The sequence below is a fragment of the Talpa europaea genome (assembly GCF_964194135.1).
Source record: "Talpa europaea genome assembly, chromosome: 10".
NCBI classification, from domain to species: domain Eukaryota; kingdom Metazoa; phylum Chordata; class Mammalia; order Eulipotyphla; family Talpidae; genus Talpa; species Talpa europaea.
In genome coordinates this window covers 25,162,664-25,184,001 of record NC_140077.1, presented here as the reverse complement: position 1 = coordinate 25,184,001, position 21,338 = coordinate 25,162,664, and the positions used below count along the sequence as shown (strand labels likewise).

Genomic DNA, 21,338 nt, shown 5'->3' with positions numbered 1-21,338 from the left:
AAGGATCAGAAACAACCAGACAAGTCCGGAGGGAAAACAGCAAAATAAAAATCAAGACAAAAACCGCCATTGTCACCTCCCCACGAATCTCACCCACATCTGTGTCACCCAGTCCACGACCAAAAGGCAAGCGCAGTTTCTTCATGTGTCTCTCGGCTCCATGTGCCTCCTCCAGGTCTCCTTCTTGCTCTCCATCCTGCTTCCTTCCTTCCTCAGTCTCTTCAGCTTCTTCTCTCTCTCAGCAACACCCTTCTTTTGGGTGAGGCAGGAAACCGGGAACCTCCCGCTTTCCTGGGGACCACCCTGTCACAGACAGAGTAGGGAACAGAACAGGTAGATTGACCTAAGTACAATGCTGAGAGGAGCAGCAGATGAGACAGGCGAGCTCTGCTGCGCCATGTGAGTATCTCCCTGGCCTGCTGGGGGATCAAACTCGTGCTGCAGTGGCTGCAGACAGCTTCATAGGTTGTGTCTTAACCCCTTGTGCCACCAGGGAGGCCCCAGATTGTTATTTTTTATCCCACTATGCATCCCTTTCTGTATCTATGAAGTGGACATAATTATAGTACCACTGCATAGGTGTGTGGTAAGGATTAAATGAAATAAAGCATGTCTAACATTATCTCTATACATAGTATAGTCTCTTCTGTTGCAGAGGTAAATTCAGAGCTGATTGTGGAAGATCCTCAATACTGAAGATCCTCAACATGAAAGGTTCTCACTCTGGGTAGAAAAACCTTGAGCTCTGGAATCAATAGACATGCATGCAAATCAATACAATACCACTTAACAGCTGTGAGCCTTATCTCACATTACCTAACCAGTCTCAATTCAGTTTTAAATCCTCTAAAATTAGAATAATGATACCACCTATCAAGGATAGTTGTAAGGTATAAATGATATATTGTATAAAAAAGTAACACTAGGGCCTCCCCAGTGGCACGCGGTTGAGCGCTGAGCGCTGGGTTGCGAAGCTGCCAGCAGCCTCTGCTGTGCCGGTTCGATCCCCGGCTGCTTCCTGGCCACCGGGGGAGGGTCCTGCATGGCACACGGACCTCTCCTGCCGCCCGCTGCCCCCCTCAGCAGTGTACTTTGGTCCTTCTGCCTGCTCTGCTCCCCGCTCTGGCTCTGGCGAATTCTCTCATCCTCCCGCGCTTCTGACTGTACCCAGTGCTTGTATAAATAAATAAAAATAAAATCTTTTTTAAAAAAAAGTAACACTAATACTCTTTTTTGAAAAAGATTTATTTTATTTGTTTATGCATACAAGAACTGGGGTGCAGGCCAGAGGTACAGAGACCGAGTGGGGAGCAGAACAGGCGGATGTACTGAAATTCACTGCTGAGGGAAGCAGCAGGTGAGACAGGAGAGGTTTTCTGTGCCATATGGCTTAGCTCCCTGGCTGGGAACAAAACTGATGCAGCAGTGGCTGTGAATTGTCTCATAGTGCTGCCACTTAACCCCTTGCGCCACCAGGGAGGACCTCTTTTTTTTTTTTAAGTTACTTTCTTTCCTCCAGGGATAAGCTCTGAGTTCCCTTGGAAAGAGATCTGTAGTCTAGGAGCTTGTCTTTGGCTCCACCCAGTTTAACATTTTTGTCAGATACTTGGACAAAGGCATAAAATCATTTTTCCCAAATTTGCAGATGATTCAAAGCTGTATGAATAGCTAATACAATAGGTGATGGAATGGAAGCTTAAAATGACCTTGATAGGCTGGAATGTTGGACCTTCACCAAACGGGAAGTCAGGCATCTATCTATCAGGTAGATGAGAGCTGTCAGGGGCAAAGAGATCATTTTTAATCTCATTTTGCTCTAGTTCAGGTGGCAGATGGAAAAGATCTAAACTGGGGTGGTGTCAGTGGCCAGTTGAGAAGAATCCTTTCAGAAAAATTACTGGAATATGACAACTGACTGGGTGGGTGTGTGGGTAAAGAGGGCTAGAGATGACTGGGAAGTTTCTTTTCTGGTTTCCTGGGGATAAGGAGGTGCCAGTTAATAGAAAGGAGGGAGTTGCTGAAAGAACTGAATTAGGGAAAGAAGGGAGGGCCGGAGTCTGGTTTTGAGTTTGGGTTGTTGGCTCTACCAGCAGGAAGGGAAAGGCAGTAGCCCGTGGGAGAAGCTGTGTCTGGAAAGAGGCATTTGGGAGTCATCCACAGAGAGGTGATAGTTGAAGCAGCGGGTGGGAGGGGATGGGAAGGCCTGGGAGTGGCAGTGCTATTCAGAATCATTAGCATAGCTTGCTCTAACTTGAGATAAGCAGGATAAACAAAAACCGGTGCCTGAGTGGGAACTAATTCTACAGCCTTCCTAGAGCTATTTAACTCGTTAAAGCAAAGTTCTGCAAGAGAAAAAATCTCATCTAATTGTAGGGTTAAAAATTATATTTTAATTAATTTTAATTACAACTAATACATGAATACATTGTTGATTGTAAAGAATGTAAACACTACCAACAGAGTAAAAGACCCCATTAATTTCTGTTCAATTTTGTTTTCTTTTTAAAAGTTATCATTGTGAGGGCCTCCCCGGTGGCACAGCGGTTGAGCGCTGGGTTGCGAAGCTGCCCGCAGCCTCTGTAGCTCCGGTTCAATCCCCAGCTGCAACCTGGCCACCGGAGGAGGGTCCCACATGGCGCGCAGACCTCTCCTGCTCCCCTCAGCAGTGTACTTCAGTCCTTCTGCCTGCTCTGCTCTCTGCTCTGGCTCTGTGAATTCTCTTACCCTCCCTCGTTTCTGAATGTACCTAGTGCTTGTAAGAATAAATAAATAACTTTTTTTTTTTGAAGATTTATCATTGTGAATAGTTTGGTGGGATTTTTACAGATTGTTTTTCATTGTATTTATATAGTTATACACACACACACATAAAGGCATATATTTGGCTTTTTTGTGTGGTTTGTTTTATATAAATAAGCTTATACTATGTTCATTGTCTTTTTTTAATGTAACAATATGCTCTAGAAATCTCTCCAGTTCAGCTTTTCTAGATCTGCTTTCCTGGGTATGAGTCATTCCCTGATCAATGGAGTATATCTATTTTATCTATTCATCTTACAGGTATTTATAGATTGCAATATATAGGAGACTCCAGCAGAAACTGGGATATGTTTGTTGGTTAGTAGTAAGCAAGAGGAAGAAGCAGATAAGAAAGAAGACGGGCAGAAAATGCTACCAGCCATTCAGCTCATGCTTGTTGAAGCCAAAGGGCTGGGGCACAGAGCAGCTTTATGGTTTTTCTGGGTTTGCCCTCTGGGCAGATCCCTGACTTCCTAAGTAGCAGTTTGTTATTTGAGCTCTGTTAGTGAGCAGACTTACTGAGGGTCCTCTGCTGGCAGTGAGGAATTGGGTTATGTTGTGTTTGGTTGGTCTGTGGGGTAGAACGTCATCATTTTTTTATTCCAAATAAAGTCTCTGCCTAGGAGGAATGGAGAAGTGAGGAGGGACCACATCCTTGTGCCTAGGTTACAGGAGAGGCCCTGGAAGGTTCTCTGGCACTACCCCCCAACCTCCTCCCCCATGAGGGACAACCCTACCTCACACATAGTCTTTTCTTTTACCAAACACCCTTGGCACACCCAGATTCATTTGACCTTTCCTGCAAATCACTTTGGGTCATAGAAGTTGCTGAGTATACACAATGAAACAAATGAGGTTGTTTGTGAGGTGCTGGGAATATAGCAGTGAACAAAACCAGCACATTTCCAGTTCTTGGGAAATTCTGGTTTCAGTCAGAACTAGTCAAGTAACTAGTATACAAATAAATAATAAATGTAATTTCCAGTGGTGGTAAATGCTCAGAAGACAATCAGACAGGATAATATTACAGAGAGTGATGGGGGATGGCGGAGTGGCTGCTTTAGATCAGGCAAAGTCTTTCTGAGGAGATGACACTTGAGCTGAAATTGGAAAAGTGAGAAGGAACAGGTCCAGTGACCCTGAGGAAAGTGGGGTGACTTCCTGAAGGTCTCAGGGTGGAACTTCAAAGCCCTGAAGCAGATTCTCCTGGCTCCCGTGGGTTTCTCCCCTCTTTGCCATGTCCCTGGAAATCCATGAATTTTGTGAGGGACAAGCTGGGGTAGGGAGAGGATGAGGTGGACTGAAGTGAGCTGCACCACTTGCCCAGCATGGGCCCTGTCACCTCAATTTGGAGAGTACACAGGCAGCCCCAGACTGAGGAAGGACCAGCTGGGAGCCTGTGTCTCTTTACCTTATGTCTCACAGTTGTACCTTTCCTCATGGATCATGCAACTTATCAGTCAGGATGGCATCTGAGATGTAATATTTTTCTTGAAAAATCTTCTTAGGGATGGATTTCTAGGAGTAGTTTCTGAGAAGACTGGTTGGGTGATTAAGTAGTAATGCATATGGGATAAACTATGGGAAAAAAAAAAAAAGAAAAACTCTGGCACCTGTACTGGATATTTAGCTCCTTCCCACTTAGAGTTGTCTGAAGAATATTCTGATTGGCTGATGCTATAGTTGCTTGAGACTGAGGCTTACAACCACTGGGAAGAAAAGCTTCTTGCATATAATGTGGCTGCACAGAGAGGTGGATGGATCTGGGAGCAGGGCACAGAACAGGGATGAATAGGCAAGTTTAGGGAACAGAGGCTTGACCACCCTCACTGAGGTAGTTTTCAACTTGGTAGATTGGAGAGGCTAGTTTTGATCAGATCACTCTCAATCCTGACTCCTTAGCCTAATTAAATACCATAAAGTATCATCTAAATCTAGCAAATATCCCTTTGATAAATTTCAACTAGATCCACTAGTTTTACAGTCTGTACTCAGTCCCAGCACAGAATCTGGCACATAGTAGGTATTCAAAAGTATTTGTTGAATGAGTAAATGAATCATATGCTTTAGTGTTCAGCCTTAGAAGAAAGACTGAGTGATCTTGAAGTGCATATACTGCAAGGATGGAGCAGGACTTACAAATACTTAAAACAGATGAGATTAAGCTATGATTTCATGGGGCAGGGCATATCATTTTTCATGATCCCTTTTTAAAACATTAAGAATGTTGGGAAAGGGATTGCTAACATTTATATAGATTTAATTCCATCTAAAATTCTTTTCTTTAGATAATATAATATTAAACAATATTATTCTTACAGGATAAAAATAAGTCAAACTTATTTTTTTTTATTGCTAGTACTTATAAAAATCACAACTGATAAGAGAAATAATGACATAATGATACCAAAATTGAACTGGATTTACCATACTAACCCAGTATAAGTATTGCCTATGTTGTGTGACACAGTACATTTATTTTGGAACCCATACCATCTAGATCCTGAAATTGGCCATATCAATTGGTCATCCTCCACCTGCATCTCCCTCATCCTCCACCCCTTGATAGAGGCTCAGGAATGGCTTGAGGCTGGTAGTACAGGTCAGAGTAACTCAGCCTGCTTCAGATTGAAGATAGCAAACAGCTCTGGAACCTTGGGTTACACCATCCTGAAAAATAGCAAAAGTTCCCAGGTATTAGCTTACAGATTTACCAAATTTAAATAATGGCAACACACACACACACACACACACACACCTAGTTCACTTTGTTATTTTTCAGTCAGATAAAAAGTATGAATAATATTGTTTCTCACCTTTGAACCGTGACTTCTCAGTGATAAATCAGAGGCACAGTGAAAATGAACTTTGAGTTTTAACGAGGTGTTCTATTTGCATTTTTGACTCTACCAAAACAAGCCCTTAGAATGACATCAACTGTTTGAGTCAGCTGTTGGCTTGGGCTTCTACCCAGTATGTGATGTCATTGGTGGGCATCCGTGAGGAATAGGAGTAATTTTTTAAGCTTGTTGACTAGAGAAACCTCTGAAGACTTTTTTTTCCTTTCTTTAATTTTTGTTTATTATTTATTTTCTTACACCGTTGTTAATTTTTATACCGTATTTGATTTTTCCACCAGACTTTTATTGGTACTAGTGTTAAATATAATGTAAATATGCAAAAGAAAATGACTAGAAATGCATATCTTAATATATTTGAGTATGTGGATTTAAAATGCTACCCATTGGATAGGGCTTTTGGAGGGAAACTATGAAACTGGAGTTATTTAATCTGGAAATTGTTCCTGTCCATGTGATAATGAAATGTAAGCTAGTGATGAGATGTGGGCAACCAGGTGAGAGGGTGTGCGGAAAGCATAGCTGAGAAAAGAGTTTGCAGGAGCTGAATCATGTCTTATTTTGATTAAATCAGGATTGTTTTACCCAGCACCTGTAATGTGAGAATGTGTTAGGGTAGAAGAGCAGTTCTGTTATGTTTATCGCATCCAGAGTGAGTTCATTTTCATCACATGTATTTTTAATTCTTTGGAAAGACAATTACATTAATTAAAAAATGACTTGTAGAATACCAGTTTGAAAAAAAAAACATTTAGCTAATGGGTGTGTTGATTTGTCTATCAATTAATTAAAAATTGCATGTAGCAAGAGCTACAGGTACTCCAACTAAATAGTGCCAATTAACTGCTGGGGAAATCTGTTATATTTTTGATTTGTGCGATGGGCATTGCAAGACTTTCAAGGAAGCATCTGTGGGTCCTTCCCTTCTCTCCATTTGATGTAAGGCTTCCAAAATGTGCTGCCTTAACCTGGTATGATAACTTTCCAGCTGTCCAAGACAGTTCTACTACCTTTTCTGAGATTATGCATCGCCAGGGAAGAATAGCCTCCTTGCACCAGCCAGGAGTTTCTGTACCATCTATGAGATGCAGCAAAGGCTTCTCCTTCTTCCATTTTCTGGGAAAGTTTTGCTGATGACATGAGTTCATGTTAATCTCGGTCATCTCTATCTTCATTTTTTTTTTAATTGTTACACAATCAGTTCACACATTGAATGATTCCTCCACTTTTTAGCTGCCTGGGCTATACATTTCATTATTTTATATTAGCACATATCCTGTGTTTTTTCTTTATGACTCTGTAATAGCAAATGATTCCCAGGGATTATGTTTTTCTATTCTTGTGAAGTCGTGTAATAACTTACACATGTTCTTTCCTTCTAAAACTAAGAACAGAGCAAGGATGTGTGCTCTTCATCCTTATATTAGCGTCATAATTGGAGATCCATCCTAGAGCAGTGAAAGAAAGAAGTGAACCTTTACTTGAGAATGATGTGAATGCCCCTGTAGAAAATTCTAGGTCACCTACAAAATATCTGCTAGAAGTAATAATTGGATTTAGCAAGGGTGTAAATTATAATGTCTACACACAATAATCAATTTTACTTCTACATGCTAATAGCAAGCAACTGAAAAATGAGATGTAAAATAATTCCATTTATAACAGCAGCACTGGCATAGGAACACATTTAACAAAAGTGGGTTGAAAGCAGTGCTGTGAAGCTGGGCTGTGCACAGCCTCTGCAGCACGGGTTCGAGTCCCGGCCGGCCAGGGAGATACCCACATGGTGCGGCAGACCTCTCCTGTCTCACCCGCTGCTCCCCTCAGCATTACTTTCGGTCTGTCTGTCTGTTCTGCTCTCCGCTCTGCCTCTGGTGAATCCTCTCACCCTCCCGCGCCTCTGGCCCATATCTCAGTTCTTGTATAAATAAATAAATCTTTTTTTTAAAAAAAAGATATGTAAGGCCTCTATGCAGATAAAAAAAAATACTGGGATAAAGATATGTGTGTATACGACCCACAATTTCTTATCCATGGCTGATGGGCACTTAAGTTGGTTCTATGACTTGAAAACTAGATGCATAAGCATAAACAGAGTACTCAGAATACATACAGACTTCAGATGCCTAAGACAAAAAAAGGAGGAGGATGAAATATGTGGCGTTTCCCAGTTGGTGAACAGATTTGGGGCATGTGGTGCTCTTGGAGAGCAGGAAACTCCTCATTTTTCCCCCATACTCTGCTCTATGCATCTCTTCTCTCTGGCTACTCCTCAGTTCTGTCCATTTTTAATAAACTGGTAATCTACATCTCAGCCTCTCAGCCATCACTTTCAAAACAGCAAATTCTTTGTGGTTGTCAATGAATTTGACAGCAAATGTCAAACTCTTCTCTGGAGTTTCCTGCTCAGATTAGAAAAAGACCTAGATTAATACACCAGTGCCTTTTGGGAATTTTTTTTAAACTTTGTTTCCTTATGAGTTATGGAATTTCATCATGACAGAAAAAGGAGGTGGAGAGAAAGTAGAGCAGCAGACATTGAGTGCAGTAGAAAGTAGAGGCTGACTCATCACGTAGAGTTTGGGTATGAGTGTGCATGCACTTAAAATGTGTGCATGTGATAAGAAAACAGGGAGGAAAGGCTTGTGTAGACAAAATGTTTTCTTTAATTTCTTTCAAGATGGGCTGTAAGGGAGAGAATGCAGAAGTAAATAACTAACTTGGTCATATGTACAATAATCAAAGAGACTCCATAATAGTTTGTAAGTTTAAAGATGTTATCAAAACTATTAAATTCTGTTGCCAGCTTTGATAGATATCCTAGTGTTTCTTTTCCATGATGGTGAAATTACTGATTTTCACTTTGTCTAATTAGATGAAATATTCTCCTAAGAATTTAAGATGAATTTGTGATTATGCATTGTGTTTTCCTACTTCTTAATCATTCTTTACCCTGTTCCTTCTGTCCAGTGTCTCTTTTCCCCTCTATAGATACAAGTTTTTGCTACATCTCTACAAAGTTCCAATTAAAGCCCCCCTCCATTGGAGCTTTACTGATCTGGTCAATGGCTTCTTTTTCACCTTCTGACTTTTGGAATTTAACAGGTGCATAATAACTTAGTGATAGTTATCTGATAAATTAGTTTTGTTGTTGTTGTTAATTCCCTCCTTCTTTTAACATCTACAATCAGAAGAGATAGTATGTTTATAATTAATATGGTTCTAAATTAACTATTCTTTATGACACAAAGGATTCAACTTGGTTTGGGATAAAGCCATAAAATTGGAAACATACTAGAAATTAATACATGTAACTTTTCCTCCAATAAAGACTTTTCTGGAGACCTTCCTTTTAATAGCACATCTCTGTATTCTTAGATATGCTATTTGAATATGCTATTTGAGGCTAATTGAGCCTCATCCATAAAATGGGAATGGTATTAGTATGTATTCACCTTTATTAGTTAAGAAAGATTTGGCTGCAAGTGACAGTTGAGAACCTAAAATAGTGGTGATTAAACAAGAGAGAAATTTATGTTCTCTCCCAAATCCAGGAAATAGGTACCCCAGGCTCCTATCTTATTTCTTTGCTGTGTGAGGTATCCATCCTCATGGTCTAGTATGGCTGCTTCAGCCATCAGTCCTTCCCACCAGCCTGCAAAAAGAAGAAAGAAAAGAAGATCATGCCCTCTCTCTTTAATGACATATTTTAGAAGTTGCTAACCAGTGTGACTAATATCTCAATAGCAGTAACTTGACCACATCTAGTTGCAAAAGAGGCTGATAAAGGAGTAACCATGTACTTGGCTAAAATTCAGAGGTTCTATTATTGAGCAAAATGAAAACAAATTTTGGGGGACAATTAGCAATCTCTGCCACACTGCAGATACTGTTATTATAAAGATTAAATGAGACAATATATACACTTGGCTTAGAACATGCCTGTCACATGATACATGTTCAGTAAGTATAGCCATTGTTGGTCTTTTTTTAAAAATTAACCATTATAGGCAGTCATCTATTCACCCCATTACTGGTTTAATACATATTGAACACCTGCTGTGCTGGATACTGTGCCTCTCTGTTTAAATTCCTCTATCAACAACAGAAGTAGACTTCCATCCAAATAGCTTGTCCTTTACTGAACATCTCTAAAAGTTAGGAAATTCTTCATTAAACTAAGCCAAAGCATGCCTCCCAATTATTCACTTGTTTTGGCTCTGGTCCTATCCTTTGAAGCAATATGAATAAGTCAATTTCCTCATCTCAGTTATTCAAATATATGAAGAGTTGCCTTCCACTTAGTTATTAAATCTTCCACTTAGTTTTCTTTCTCTAAACAGCTATTTTATTTATCTAGCACATGGTTTGGCACACTTTCTGTAAAGGGCCAGATGGTAACTATTTTTGACCCTATGGGCCACATGGTCTCTGTCACAACTTATCAATTCTGTCATTGTAATGCAAAAGCAGCCATAGACATTCTGTAAATGAGTGGCAGTGTTCCAATAAAATATTATTTACAAAAACAACAGGCCAGCTTTGGCCTTAGGCTATGGTTTGCCAGATTCTGATTTAGCCCTTGGAAACTTATCAACAAGGATATTTGTGACTGCTATTCCCCTATCCAACAGAAAACTTCTTCTTTGTCGCTCCTGATTCTTCTTATACCTTTTATTTCTTTTTCTTATCTTACTACTTTGGCTAGGATTTTTACCACTGGCTGCATTTCCAAAGCTCTGTTTTTTGGCCATTCACACAGCCAGATTTATCCACTGCAAGTCATCTTTAGCTTGGAAATGTAACCATGACAAGTCTCTTCTTGTTCTGCCATGTTCTTAGTCCACACATCCCTTGACCTCTCCCAGACTGGCTCTTCTCCAATCTTCCCCACAAATATGTCCACATTAAGAAATGTAAAATCCCTTTTTCCATCCCTTTCTTCCTTAAACCTATTAGACTATAGCCATCATTCTGTGTTTCAGGCTTTCTTCAATCAATAGTCTAGAGTTAACTATAACCTTAGTCTAACCCAGCCTAGAGCTGCCCGAGAGGAGATAGGTAGAAAATTACCATTATATTGATGGGTCAGGTGCTGCTGACATAAAATGTGTATGTTAAATTACAATATTCTGGATGCAGAAAGTGTAACTCAGGATTGGTAATTTAACCAACTCATGATTGTGCAACTGAGTTTCAAGGAGTTGATTCCAGTTCTAGGCTGCAATTCAAATTTCAATGGACCTCGTGAGTAGACTGTGTACCTCTGCTAAAAGTAAATTCAACATCTTATCATGGGTACAGCAGAGCTTCTGAGATTTGATCATCCTCTTTCCTCAAGATGTTCACAAGGTGCCGAATAACATTTGCACTGAACTTTCGGTTTTCAAAGCATTTCTTTCAGACCCTTATGGAATAATAGGTGATTTTATTTGTTTTAGAGGAGAGGATATCAAATCCCAAATTGTTAAAAATATTTGCCTAAGGCTTCAAGTCCCAACATCCATTTTCCCTATAGAGTCCACATTTGCTTTTCTCTTAGAAATCAAACCCCACCTCTTTGACCATTTAACTTTTGTCTTTCAAAACTCAGCTTGATCATCATCTTCTCCAGGAAACCCTCCCTGGCAATCACCCCCATCCTGTCTCCACCATCTTATTTAGATGTTCTTCATCTGTATTAACCCAGATTGTAGCTCCATTTGTACTGTACCCTACCTAATGATTTATTAGCATGTAAGGAAAGCAAGGGTGAGATTCCTGTCTCATTTAATTTTGTACTTAATAAATACTTATTGAATAAAGAAATGTCCTGAGATAGAACAAAGTGAGTAAGCCCCCTGAGATATTGCTCATTCTTAACTACAGTAGAAAGCAAACCAAAAACATCAGCTTTCCAGAGACAAACTCAAATGAAAGGATCATCCAAGAAGTCATGGATCTCTGCAGCCAAAGAACATCAGACTCTCAAACCCATGAGGTTTCAGACTAGATAGAAAAGAAAGCAGCACCATCTATGGTGAATAGCCAAGTTCTGGAGTCAGGTTTCTTGGGTTTGATCTTGACTCTTCCATTTCCCAGCAGTGACTTCATTTTTCTGTGCTTTGGTTTCTAATCTGTCAAATGTAGTTAATGATAGAAATTATTTCTGCAACAAACTTCCCCCAAACTTAGTATCTCAAAACAAAACAAAACAAAACAAAACAAAACAAAACAAAACAATTACTGTCACACAGTTTCTGTGGTTCAGGAATTTGAAAGGTGCTAAGTTCAGGGTCACTCATGAGGTCACAGTCAAGATGTAGACTGTGGCAGCAGTCATCAGAAGCTTTGACTGAGGCTGGAGGGTCCACTTCCAAGATGACTCACTCCCAAGGCAGGTGACTAGAGGCCTCAGTTGTTGTCACAGGGAACTCTCCTTACAAGGTAACTTATCCACCCCCCCAACCCCCTGCCGAGTAAGCAGGATAGGAAGAGCTAGAGGGAAACCCTAATGACTTATACGACCTATTCTCATAAATCACACACTGTTATTATCATTTCCACCACATTGTATATATCAAAAGGAAGTCATTAAGGACAGCCCATATTAAGGGGAGGGAAAGTAAGCTCTACCTTTTGAAGGGAGCAGTATCAAAGAATGTGTGCACATATTTAAGCACCACCGCACTATCTTAAAGGGCTGGGTGAGGATTATTTGATAATAATTGCAAAGTGCTTAGAATGGAACTTAAGCAGCAACTCACTTGAATTACCTTCCTCTTGGTGAGAAAGGACATATTTGCTGTCAATTTGAAGGCTTTGGCTTGGAAAGTGTCTCTTAAAAATAAAGCAAGTATGTTAAAACCAAGTTAGTACCATTACAATTGAAGTTATCTGACATGAAAAGCTGTTCATGTCTTGAATTTTGAAAAGCAGGTATAAAAATCATGTACAATATGGTCTGGCATTTGTGTAATTTTTTCTATCTACCTGTCTGTCTGTCTGTCTGTCTCTCTGTACATGGATGGATAGGGAGAATTCTGGAAGGAGTTTCCTCAAAATATTAATAGTGGTTATCTCTGGGTGGTAGAATTTGTGTTGTTAAAAAAAAAATTTTCCCTTTGTGTTTTTCTGCATTGTTTGAATTTACACTAAGAATATATCTACAAAAATAGCAGAGGCGTTTTTCAAAGGAAAAAAAAAGGAAACCAAGATGGAAGAAAGATGTGGAAAGGACTAGGATTTGAGCCAGGACATTGCTGCTTAATGGGGACTGGCTTGTTCCCTGTGAAGTACCTGACTGACAGCGTGTCCTGTGACCCTTCAGGTAGTTGTAAAGACCTGTATGTCCTGGGAGCAGGTAAGAGTTTTTGATTAGGTCTGAGGAGACATATATATGCAAGGGATGATTGATAATTCTTGGTGAAAAGAGGAAAAGAGGAAACAAGGGGAGGAGAGAATTCTGTGTGGCAAAGAGAAAAGACAGGGCGAATCTGGTGTGGACAACAGTGTGAATTTTCACCCATTGCCTTGGAGAAGATAGCTTTACTGATGCAGGAATGATAGTTTTGAATTACCAGTAACCTATGGTACCATGGTACCTTATATAACCTTTATAATTGCATCGGATAAATTGAATTTGGTTCAGTTCTACCTCTCTCTTAATAGACCATGCAAGCAGGTCCTGCATTCTAGCTCAATATATAGTTCCCAACATAGAGCAGAGTTCAATAATTTGGAGAATAAAGATAAGTTATTTTTGTAATAATGCCTTTAAATGAAACAATTTTGTGTCTTCTGACATTCAGCTGAATAATTTCTTGTTAAATGAAACAGGGATTTAAATAAATATATTCGGGAAAGTTGAAAACACTGCTTAGATCTGTTTTATAAGGATTTAAATCTACCATTAGTTCCCCATTTGTCACATCTATTCTTTGTCCACCTTTTCTACTGTTTCTGCCTTTTTTGTTATTCAAATTTTTTATGATTCTAGTATCTTGACTTATTTCATATATCTTTTCTTTAACTGTTGCTTTGAAGCTTATAGTATGCTTCTTTAACTTAATACAGTCTGCCTTAAATTTATATTATGCCAATCCATGTGGAAAATGATTTTATTATATGTTCATTTCCCTCTCTCTTCATCTTTGTTTTATTATGGTCATCCATTTTACTTCTGTACTTGTTAGAAACCCCATAACACATTGTTATTATTTTTGCTTTAGCCGGTCAATTATCTTGTTAAATGATTTGAAAGGTAATACAAGCTGTATTTACCCATGTACTATTTTCTGGACTCTTTACTGTTTTGTATAGCTCCAGATTTCTGATGTCATTTTCTTTTCATGGTCAATGGTAAAGGGCTTCCTTTACCATTTCTTATATACAGGTTTGCTAATGATGACTTATTTTAGTTTTTTTGTTTAAATGTCTTTATCTCACTTTCATTTTTTGAAAGCTATATATGCTATGTATAGAATTGGCAGTTCTTTTTTTTTTTTTTACTACTTTACAGATTTACTCCACTGTCTTCTGACTTGCATTGCTTCTCATGGAAAGTCTGTTATCATCCTTACCTTTGCTCCTCTCTACTTCACGTGTCTTCTTCCTCCAGTTTCCTTCATTTCAGTGAACTCTCAGCTTTTTCTCTTTAAATCATGCAGACTTTTGAGTTCTACTTGGCATCCCCTTCCCCTCTTACAGCATAGGGTATTTATAGTACTCATCTCATTTGGATTTTGTTGTTGTTGTTAGGTTTTCTTTTTTTCTTTTGCTTCTTTCAGAGATCACTGTTCAGTGTTGTCTTTGTTCAATGTCTGAAAACTGTTACTTCCTTTTTCTCTGATTTTTTTTCGGTTGTTTAAGGCAGGAGGGTGAATCTGGTCTCTGTTATTCCATTTTGACTGAAAACACAAGTTCTGAAATATTCAATCAGAAAAATAGCTAAAACGTTAAAATTAAGTTCTAATTGCAAAATTCCTTCCTCAAAATTTGTTTGTATTTTTCACGAGCTCAGATTTATGAGTTCATTTTTAAAAATTACTTCATGCCAAAGTCATTAACATTGTTCCTTTTTCTTACAGGAAATGTTCAAATGAGATTTTTTAATTATTGCAAGTCAGTGATGGATCAGAAGTTGCAGAATACAGTCAATGAAAGTTTTCAAATGTGTTTGCTTCAAATATCGGAGTTAAAATTGATCTACCAACTTAAAACTTTGATCTAGAAAAACACACTGCACAGATTGGAAAGTAATAACTGGGAAAATATATTTGGCTCTTAATGTATCTAAACGAAAGGAATCACCACTTTATTTCTCAAGCTGAATTATTTTAATAGTCAGTTGTTTGAAAATCTTCACATGATTACCAGGAAGGAATAACAGAGCAGCAGCTAAAACCTGTGTGTCAGTCAAGATGACTTCGGAAGAAATGGCAGCTTCTGTTCTGAGACCTGTAACTCAGAGAAAAGTGATTCCTTCCCAGACAGCTATGGATGAAAGTAGTGAAAACATCTCAGACATCAGCGTTTCAAAAGTGCATACAGTCAGGCAGACTTCTCTTACCATCTCACAACTGAACAAGCTTAGAGAAGAGTCTTCTGAAAGCAACTTGCCTGAGATTCTCTCAATAACGCGGGAGAAAATAATGAGTGATGAGAACAGTAATGAAAAGTGCTGGGAGGAAAGCATGCCAGATTCTGTGAAAAATCTTAACATTAACTGCAACAACATACTGAAAAACCATCAGTGTGGCCTTCCTCAGAGCCACTTTTATGAAACATGTGATTCTGGTGCAGAGGAAGGCCTGTGTTTGGAAACTGAAATCCCTTCTTCCCTGGAAAGAAAGGTGTTCCCTGGAATTCAACTGGAAGTAGAAGGACCTCCCATGGACATCAGTCCTTTAGGAAATCAATCAGAGATCAAAGAACCCGGCACGGCACTCCCTGACAGCAATGTGGCAGTATTTCACTTTCATTGTGAAGTTGACAGAAGAATGTCAGACCCTTTCTGTGCCCTCCCAGATAACTTGATTTTGGATGATTGTGGAAACTGTGTACCACTGCCTGGTGTTGGGAGGGAGCAAAAGAAAAAGTACATGGCATATACTTGTGAACTGATGGAACTGGCAAATAACTGTGACAATAAGAATGGGCAGCTGCGGTGTGATCATTGTGACACCTTGAATGACAAATACTTGTGCTTTAAAGATTCTTGCCAGAAGGCCAACGAAGTATTTTCAAGCAAAAGCTTTTGCAGAGAGGAGATTGCTGACAGTCCACCTGCTGAGACCTTTCTGAGTCATTTTGAGGACTTCCCTGATAACTGTGAAGATGCAGAAGATTTTTTTAAGAGCAAAAAGGAGCGGTCTACTTTGTTAGTGAGGAGATTTTGTAAAAATGACAGGGAAGTTAAAAAATCTGTGTACACCGGGACAAGGGCAATTGTGAGAACTCTGCCTTCTGGTCACATTGGACTGGGAGCTTGGAGTTACGTTGATCAGAAAAGAAGTAGTCTCTTGTTGCCTCGCAAAAGAGCGATGGAACGTCTGTCAGCAGTGATGCGGCAAGCTGGGAGGCGATATCAGCCAGAAGCCCAGTGGTATCTGGTAAGCCTTAATGTTCTTTTATTCCTTTCTTTAAACTTGCTCTTTAAAAATTCAAATTCTCACTGTCCTAATTCGTGGGAAAATTTGAGTTCTGTCAAATTATGATTCTTAGGGGATTCATTTGTCATTACTGGAAGCTAGGAAACCTAACGTACTCTAGTTGAAAGTTGTCAAGATTGAGCTAAATCTGCAGTGAAACAAGTAAGTAACAAAACACACATGCATGTGTCATCTGGAGCAGAGAAATTAGGAAGATTATCTGGTTACTGTACACAAGATTATAGAACAGATACTCCTGGTAGTGGGAAACCAAGTTCATGGATGATGACCTGGTTCTGTCTTTTGGAGATACACACTCTTCTACCATGTAGCTCATGTTCAGGGAGCATTTCCTCCACTTTCCAACCAATGTTCTTAGTTTTTTTTCCCCCTCTCAATTTGTGTGTCTATGTGTGTGTTTGTGTGTGTGTGTGTTGGGAGGAAGGCCTGTGGACCTCTTTGGCAATGCGGTGAAGTTATAAACTCATAATAATGCTTTTAATGCATCAAAGGAAGCATTATAAAGGGGACAAATTTTGTACACATACATTTATCAAGATGTTTTAAAATTGTGATGTATCAAGGTTCATTAACATACTAAATAGTATGTGACAACTGTCTTATTTTCAAAGTCATGATGACTGTAAGTAGGGAATGGTTTGACTGGAACTTTCCCAGTTTAGGGCCTGAAAATCCGAGATCTGGAAACCACTTGGTCCTGCACAAATCAGGGCAGTTCATCACCCTAAATGTTAATACTGGTTTAGGGTGTCTACCCTGACTGTAATAAATGGAAACATCTGTGATTTCTGTTGGTGACATGATCACAGTTATTGCCAGTGCTACTGAGGTTTGGTGCGTGCATTCATAATTGAAGCAAATGCTAAATTTCTATTTGAGATTAATAAAATATTTTTATCCAAATTTCTGGACTCTCTGAATTCCACCCCATTCCTCCTTTTAAGTTGAGAATCCTGCTTTAAAATGCACATGATCAGGCTGCCCACTCTTGTACCTGATCCTTTCATTTGGAGCTGGTGCTGTCTCAGTTTTTTTTTTTTTTTCTGGCTAATCAGCCCTGCTTCTTTCTTTCTTTCTTTCTTTTTTTTTTTTTTGAGGCATGCTTTATTTATTTGTTTGCTGGTTTGTTTGTTTGTTTTTTTTTTTTTTTGTTTATACATGCACTGGGTACAGTCAGAAGCGCGGGAGGGTGAGAGAATTCACCAGAGCCAGAGCGGGGAGCAGAGCAGGCAGAAGGACCGAAGTACACTGCTGAGGGGAGCAGCGGGCAGCAGGAGAGGTCTGCGCGCCATGTGGGACCCTCCTCCGGTGGCCGGGGAACAGCCGGGGATCGAACCGGCGTCGCAGAGGCTGCGGGCATCTTCGCAACCCAGCGCTCAACCGCTGTGCCACCGGGGAGGCCCAGCCCTGCTTCTTTCAACTTATCTTCATGAGGAACCATTTCTAAAACTCTCACATTCCAGTTTTTCACGTTCCTTCCTTAAAATTTGGCCCTAAATGCTCAGTCTAGGAAAACGTTTATTTTATTGAAAGATCTACTATATTTTTACTTCGCCATCATCAGTCATCGTAGATACCATGCATTGAGTGCTCTACATGTGCCCGGTATCAGGCCAAGCAATTTGCATACTTGATTTCATACAATTATCTCAACTACTCTCTGGTATTGGTATCACTACTAATCCCACGTATTGCTAAGAAAATGGAGTCTCAAGAAGTCATATACCTTTTCCAAGATCACTATGCTAGTAAGTAGTATAAGTAGGATTGTAATTCAGGCAGCTGACACTCTTAGGTAGTTTCTCAAAATCCAGAAAGAAAGAAAATTTAGAATAAAATTTTGAACTAATAGAGGATTCTGTTCATTGCAGCATCTGCTGATTGAGTAACCCAGTCTGTTATGGTTTCTCAGACTCGACCGTGTTAGATTTGGTGATTTTAACTCTGGTTATGTGTTGGAATCACAGTGTCCAGACCCCACCCCAGACCCTCTTAATCAGAATTGTTATGGCAGGGTACTGCATGCGTATTTTTTTCAAAGTTCTGTTCGTGATTCCCTGCATTCTGTATATTCTATAGCGTTAAAAACCTCTAATCAGGAAATTAAACTCATTGGGCTCTTTGCTTCTTGATCAGGTGATTTCAGGAATATTTGCTCTGCCTAAAGACCTTGACACTATTTGGACTGTTAGGGTATCAGGTTTGACCTGGGAGTCTGCCTGAAAAATGACAGCCTGCTGGCCCTTCTTTCTGTACTTTCAACTTTCTCCAGAAAGTGGTAGATTTCACTTGATTCCTCATGAAACCCGAGTCCCACATAAGGTGGTATCAGCTGTACACATGCTTCACAGCTCTCCTGATGGACTTTTGTCCACACAGGGAGAGAGCAGCTCATCTTAGGCATGTGTTCTGCCTACACAGTGATCCTCTCCCCACCACGAACTGCTGCTGAGAGCAACGCATTGTCCCACTAAAAGGCAGTGATTTTTTTTTAATTCACATACCGTTGAAGTTAAATATTAAGAAGGTTACAAAAATTTAAATATAACAAAGCTAAGGGAAATTGGTTGCTTGAGAACCATTATCATAGTTCCCTGCACACGTACAGGCACGAGCGTCATGAAGCTGGTATAAATTTCAGAATAATTTTGGCATGCCAATACTCATTGCTCCAGTTTCTGGAGCCCAGCTGCTGCTGCTTCTGAGAATGTTCTTGGGTCCCAAGCCCAAACCATCCCCTTTCTGTCAGTTGCTGGAAAGGTTAATTTCCAATGAGAAGAACCAAAGAGATGATTCAAATCATCTCCCTCTGAAGGATGGGAGAGGCTGCCACACCTCTCTCAAAATGAACTCCAGGAATATCTCTCCCAGGTCCCAGGGTGCTCTGAGCATTTTTATTAATCCTTAAAACAGAGCAGGGGGATGGGCTGGCTGTTCAGATTCCTGAAAGGGAGAGTCCTTTTTGAATGTTCAAACACATCATAGCAGGAATGAATCAGTATTTTCTAAAATATGCTATTTTTTCTGCTGCTCATTTCTTAGTGTGGAGCCTGGTGGATTTCTCAAAGTCAAAGTCTCTCTAGAGTCCTTCTCAAAAGATGAGTTATAGTCACTTCCCTCTAGCTCTACTAAATTGCATCTTTCATCTTAAAATTGCAGACCTAAGACTAAGCTCCTGATCCTATTTTCTGATATTTCATGTGTGGCCATCCAGGTTTCTCAATCAGCTTGTAAACGTAATAAAGGCCAGAAGCAGCCCTATCTTTTTCCTACTCTTCATAATGCAAGCAAAATGTCAAATATCAAAAAGACAGGATAATGTCCTTCTTTGAAAGCACAGTCTCAGGGAATCAATCAGCCTGCAATGAAAGTAATGCTTTGACTCCACCACTAACAGGCCATGTGACTTTGTGCAAGTTCTGTAATGGCTTTGTCTCTAATTATCTTCTATGTAAACAAAGAATGGTGGTCTTACTAGGAGATTAAATGAAATAATGCCAAAGAGTTATGCTCAGTTCCTGGTAAGGAATGAGGCCCATGCTCACTCTGGCCATTTATTACATGCTTTGTTGCAAGCTTGTCCCCACCTACTTCTCTTGGTGGCTTCTCACATGTGACATTGACAGTATATCCTGCAATCTGTGATGAGGTAGCTTAAGCAAGTCTTCCACACATTTGAAAATTTATTATTTGTCCAGTTAGTTCCTTTGCCTCACATTAACATGTTTTTCTTGCCTGCCTTCATCAAAACACTGCAATTAATTTGTATTTGCACAGCTGTGTAGAGAAGAATAAATTTGAACGGGAGACATTAATAAGGATTAATGCTTGTTGACTTACTAACCATATTGGTATCCTCCTCCCCCTGCTTGTGAAAAAATTAAAACCTACTCCTCATCCAGTTACAGCCATACTCCTCTCTAACTCTCGGTTTATTAGCTGAACAAGTCACATATTTTGGCAGGTGGCCAACGTCTCCAGGTTAAAGGTTGGTTAAGGGCGTTTTTCCTTTTAAAAAGTTTGCTTCCTGCCTGAATTTTGGGTAATTTCGGTAGTTAGAGTTATTCTGAATATTGAAGGACAGGCAGTTTCTGCCTCTGCTGGAATCTGTCATGTGACCTAGTTCCATGTGCACTGCAGATGGAGAAAGTGAGGGGGTCGGGCAGAAGGTCCACCAGCTTCTCTAATGGAGCTTCATTTATTTCCCCACATTGATCCACAAGAGGACCTACTAAGCAAGACTATGGGGTCTTCCCTGGTGGCACTGTGGTTGAGCGCTGGGCTGCGAAGCTACCGGCAAGGGTCCCACATGGCTCGCAGACCTCTCCTGCTGCATCCGCTGCTCCCCTCAGCAGTGTACTTCGTCAGTATGCCTGTTCTGTTCCCTCTCTGGCTCTGGTGAATTCTCTCACCCTCCCGCACTTCTGACTGTACCCAGTGCTTGTATAAATAAAGTAAATAAATCTTTAAAAAAAAAAAAACTATGTATGACAACTGGTGGGGGGAATTCTAATGCACTTCAATTAAAAGAACTAATAAATTTATTTTTAAAAATAGAATATATGTCCGATATAGAAAAAAAGAAGTTTTATTCTTAAAATATCAGGCTAGAAAAGTGTAAATTAAAAAGGAGAGTCAAAATCAACTTCTATATTGCTACCTGTTCTGCTCTCTTCTTTGCAAATGTGTCTTTTTTCCTTCTCACTTTATTATTCTTTCTACAGAGAAAATTAAATTTAAGAGGCAATGAACATTTTTTTAAATTAACCTGTGTGAATATATCTATATTTTTATTCTATTTTTTGTCTTTCTATTTGAGTTGAATTTAGGAGAGATAAAATGTCTCTATTATACTAAATTCATCTTCTAAGTTGTAACTTTTGTGGATTATCAAATACCAGTTGAGCCCTGCTGTTTGGTATTAGAATAGTGGCTATTGAAGTAGCAACATGTCTTATTTTCTTATCTGGAAATTCAGTCTTCCTGCAACTTGGGTACAATTTGGACCTGAAATAATTATAATTTCACA

At 39.6% G+C, this 21,338-nt stretch overlaps 1 protein-coding gene across 2 annotated transcripts in view; it reads left to right on the top strand.

Moving 5' to 3' along the window:
* Positions 1-15,058: 15,058 nt before the first annotated feature.
* PLCE1 (phospholipase C epsilon 1) overlaps positions 15,059-21,338 on the top strand; it is a gene marked incomplete at both ends in the record, with an annotated part of 213,908 nt that continues 207,628 nt past the window's right edge. For both annotated transcript variants that reach the window (XM_084245919.1, XM_084245918.1), the window contains one exon: positions 15,059-16,249. In XM_084245919.1, coding sequence (XP_084102045.1) covers positions 15,059-16,249 — 1,191 coding nt within the window. The remainder of the gene's footprint in view (positions 16,250-21,338) is intronic.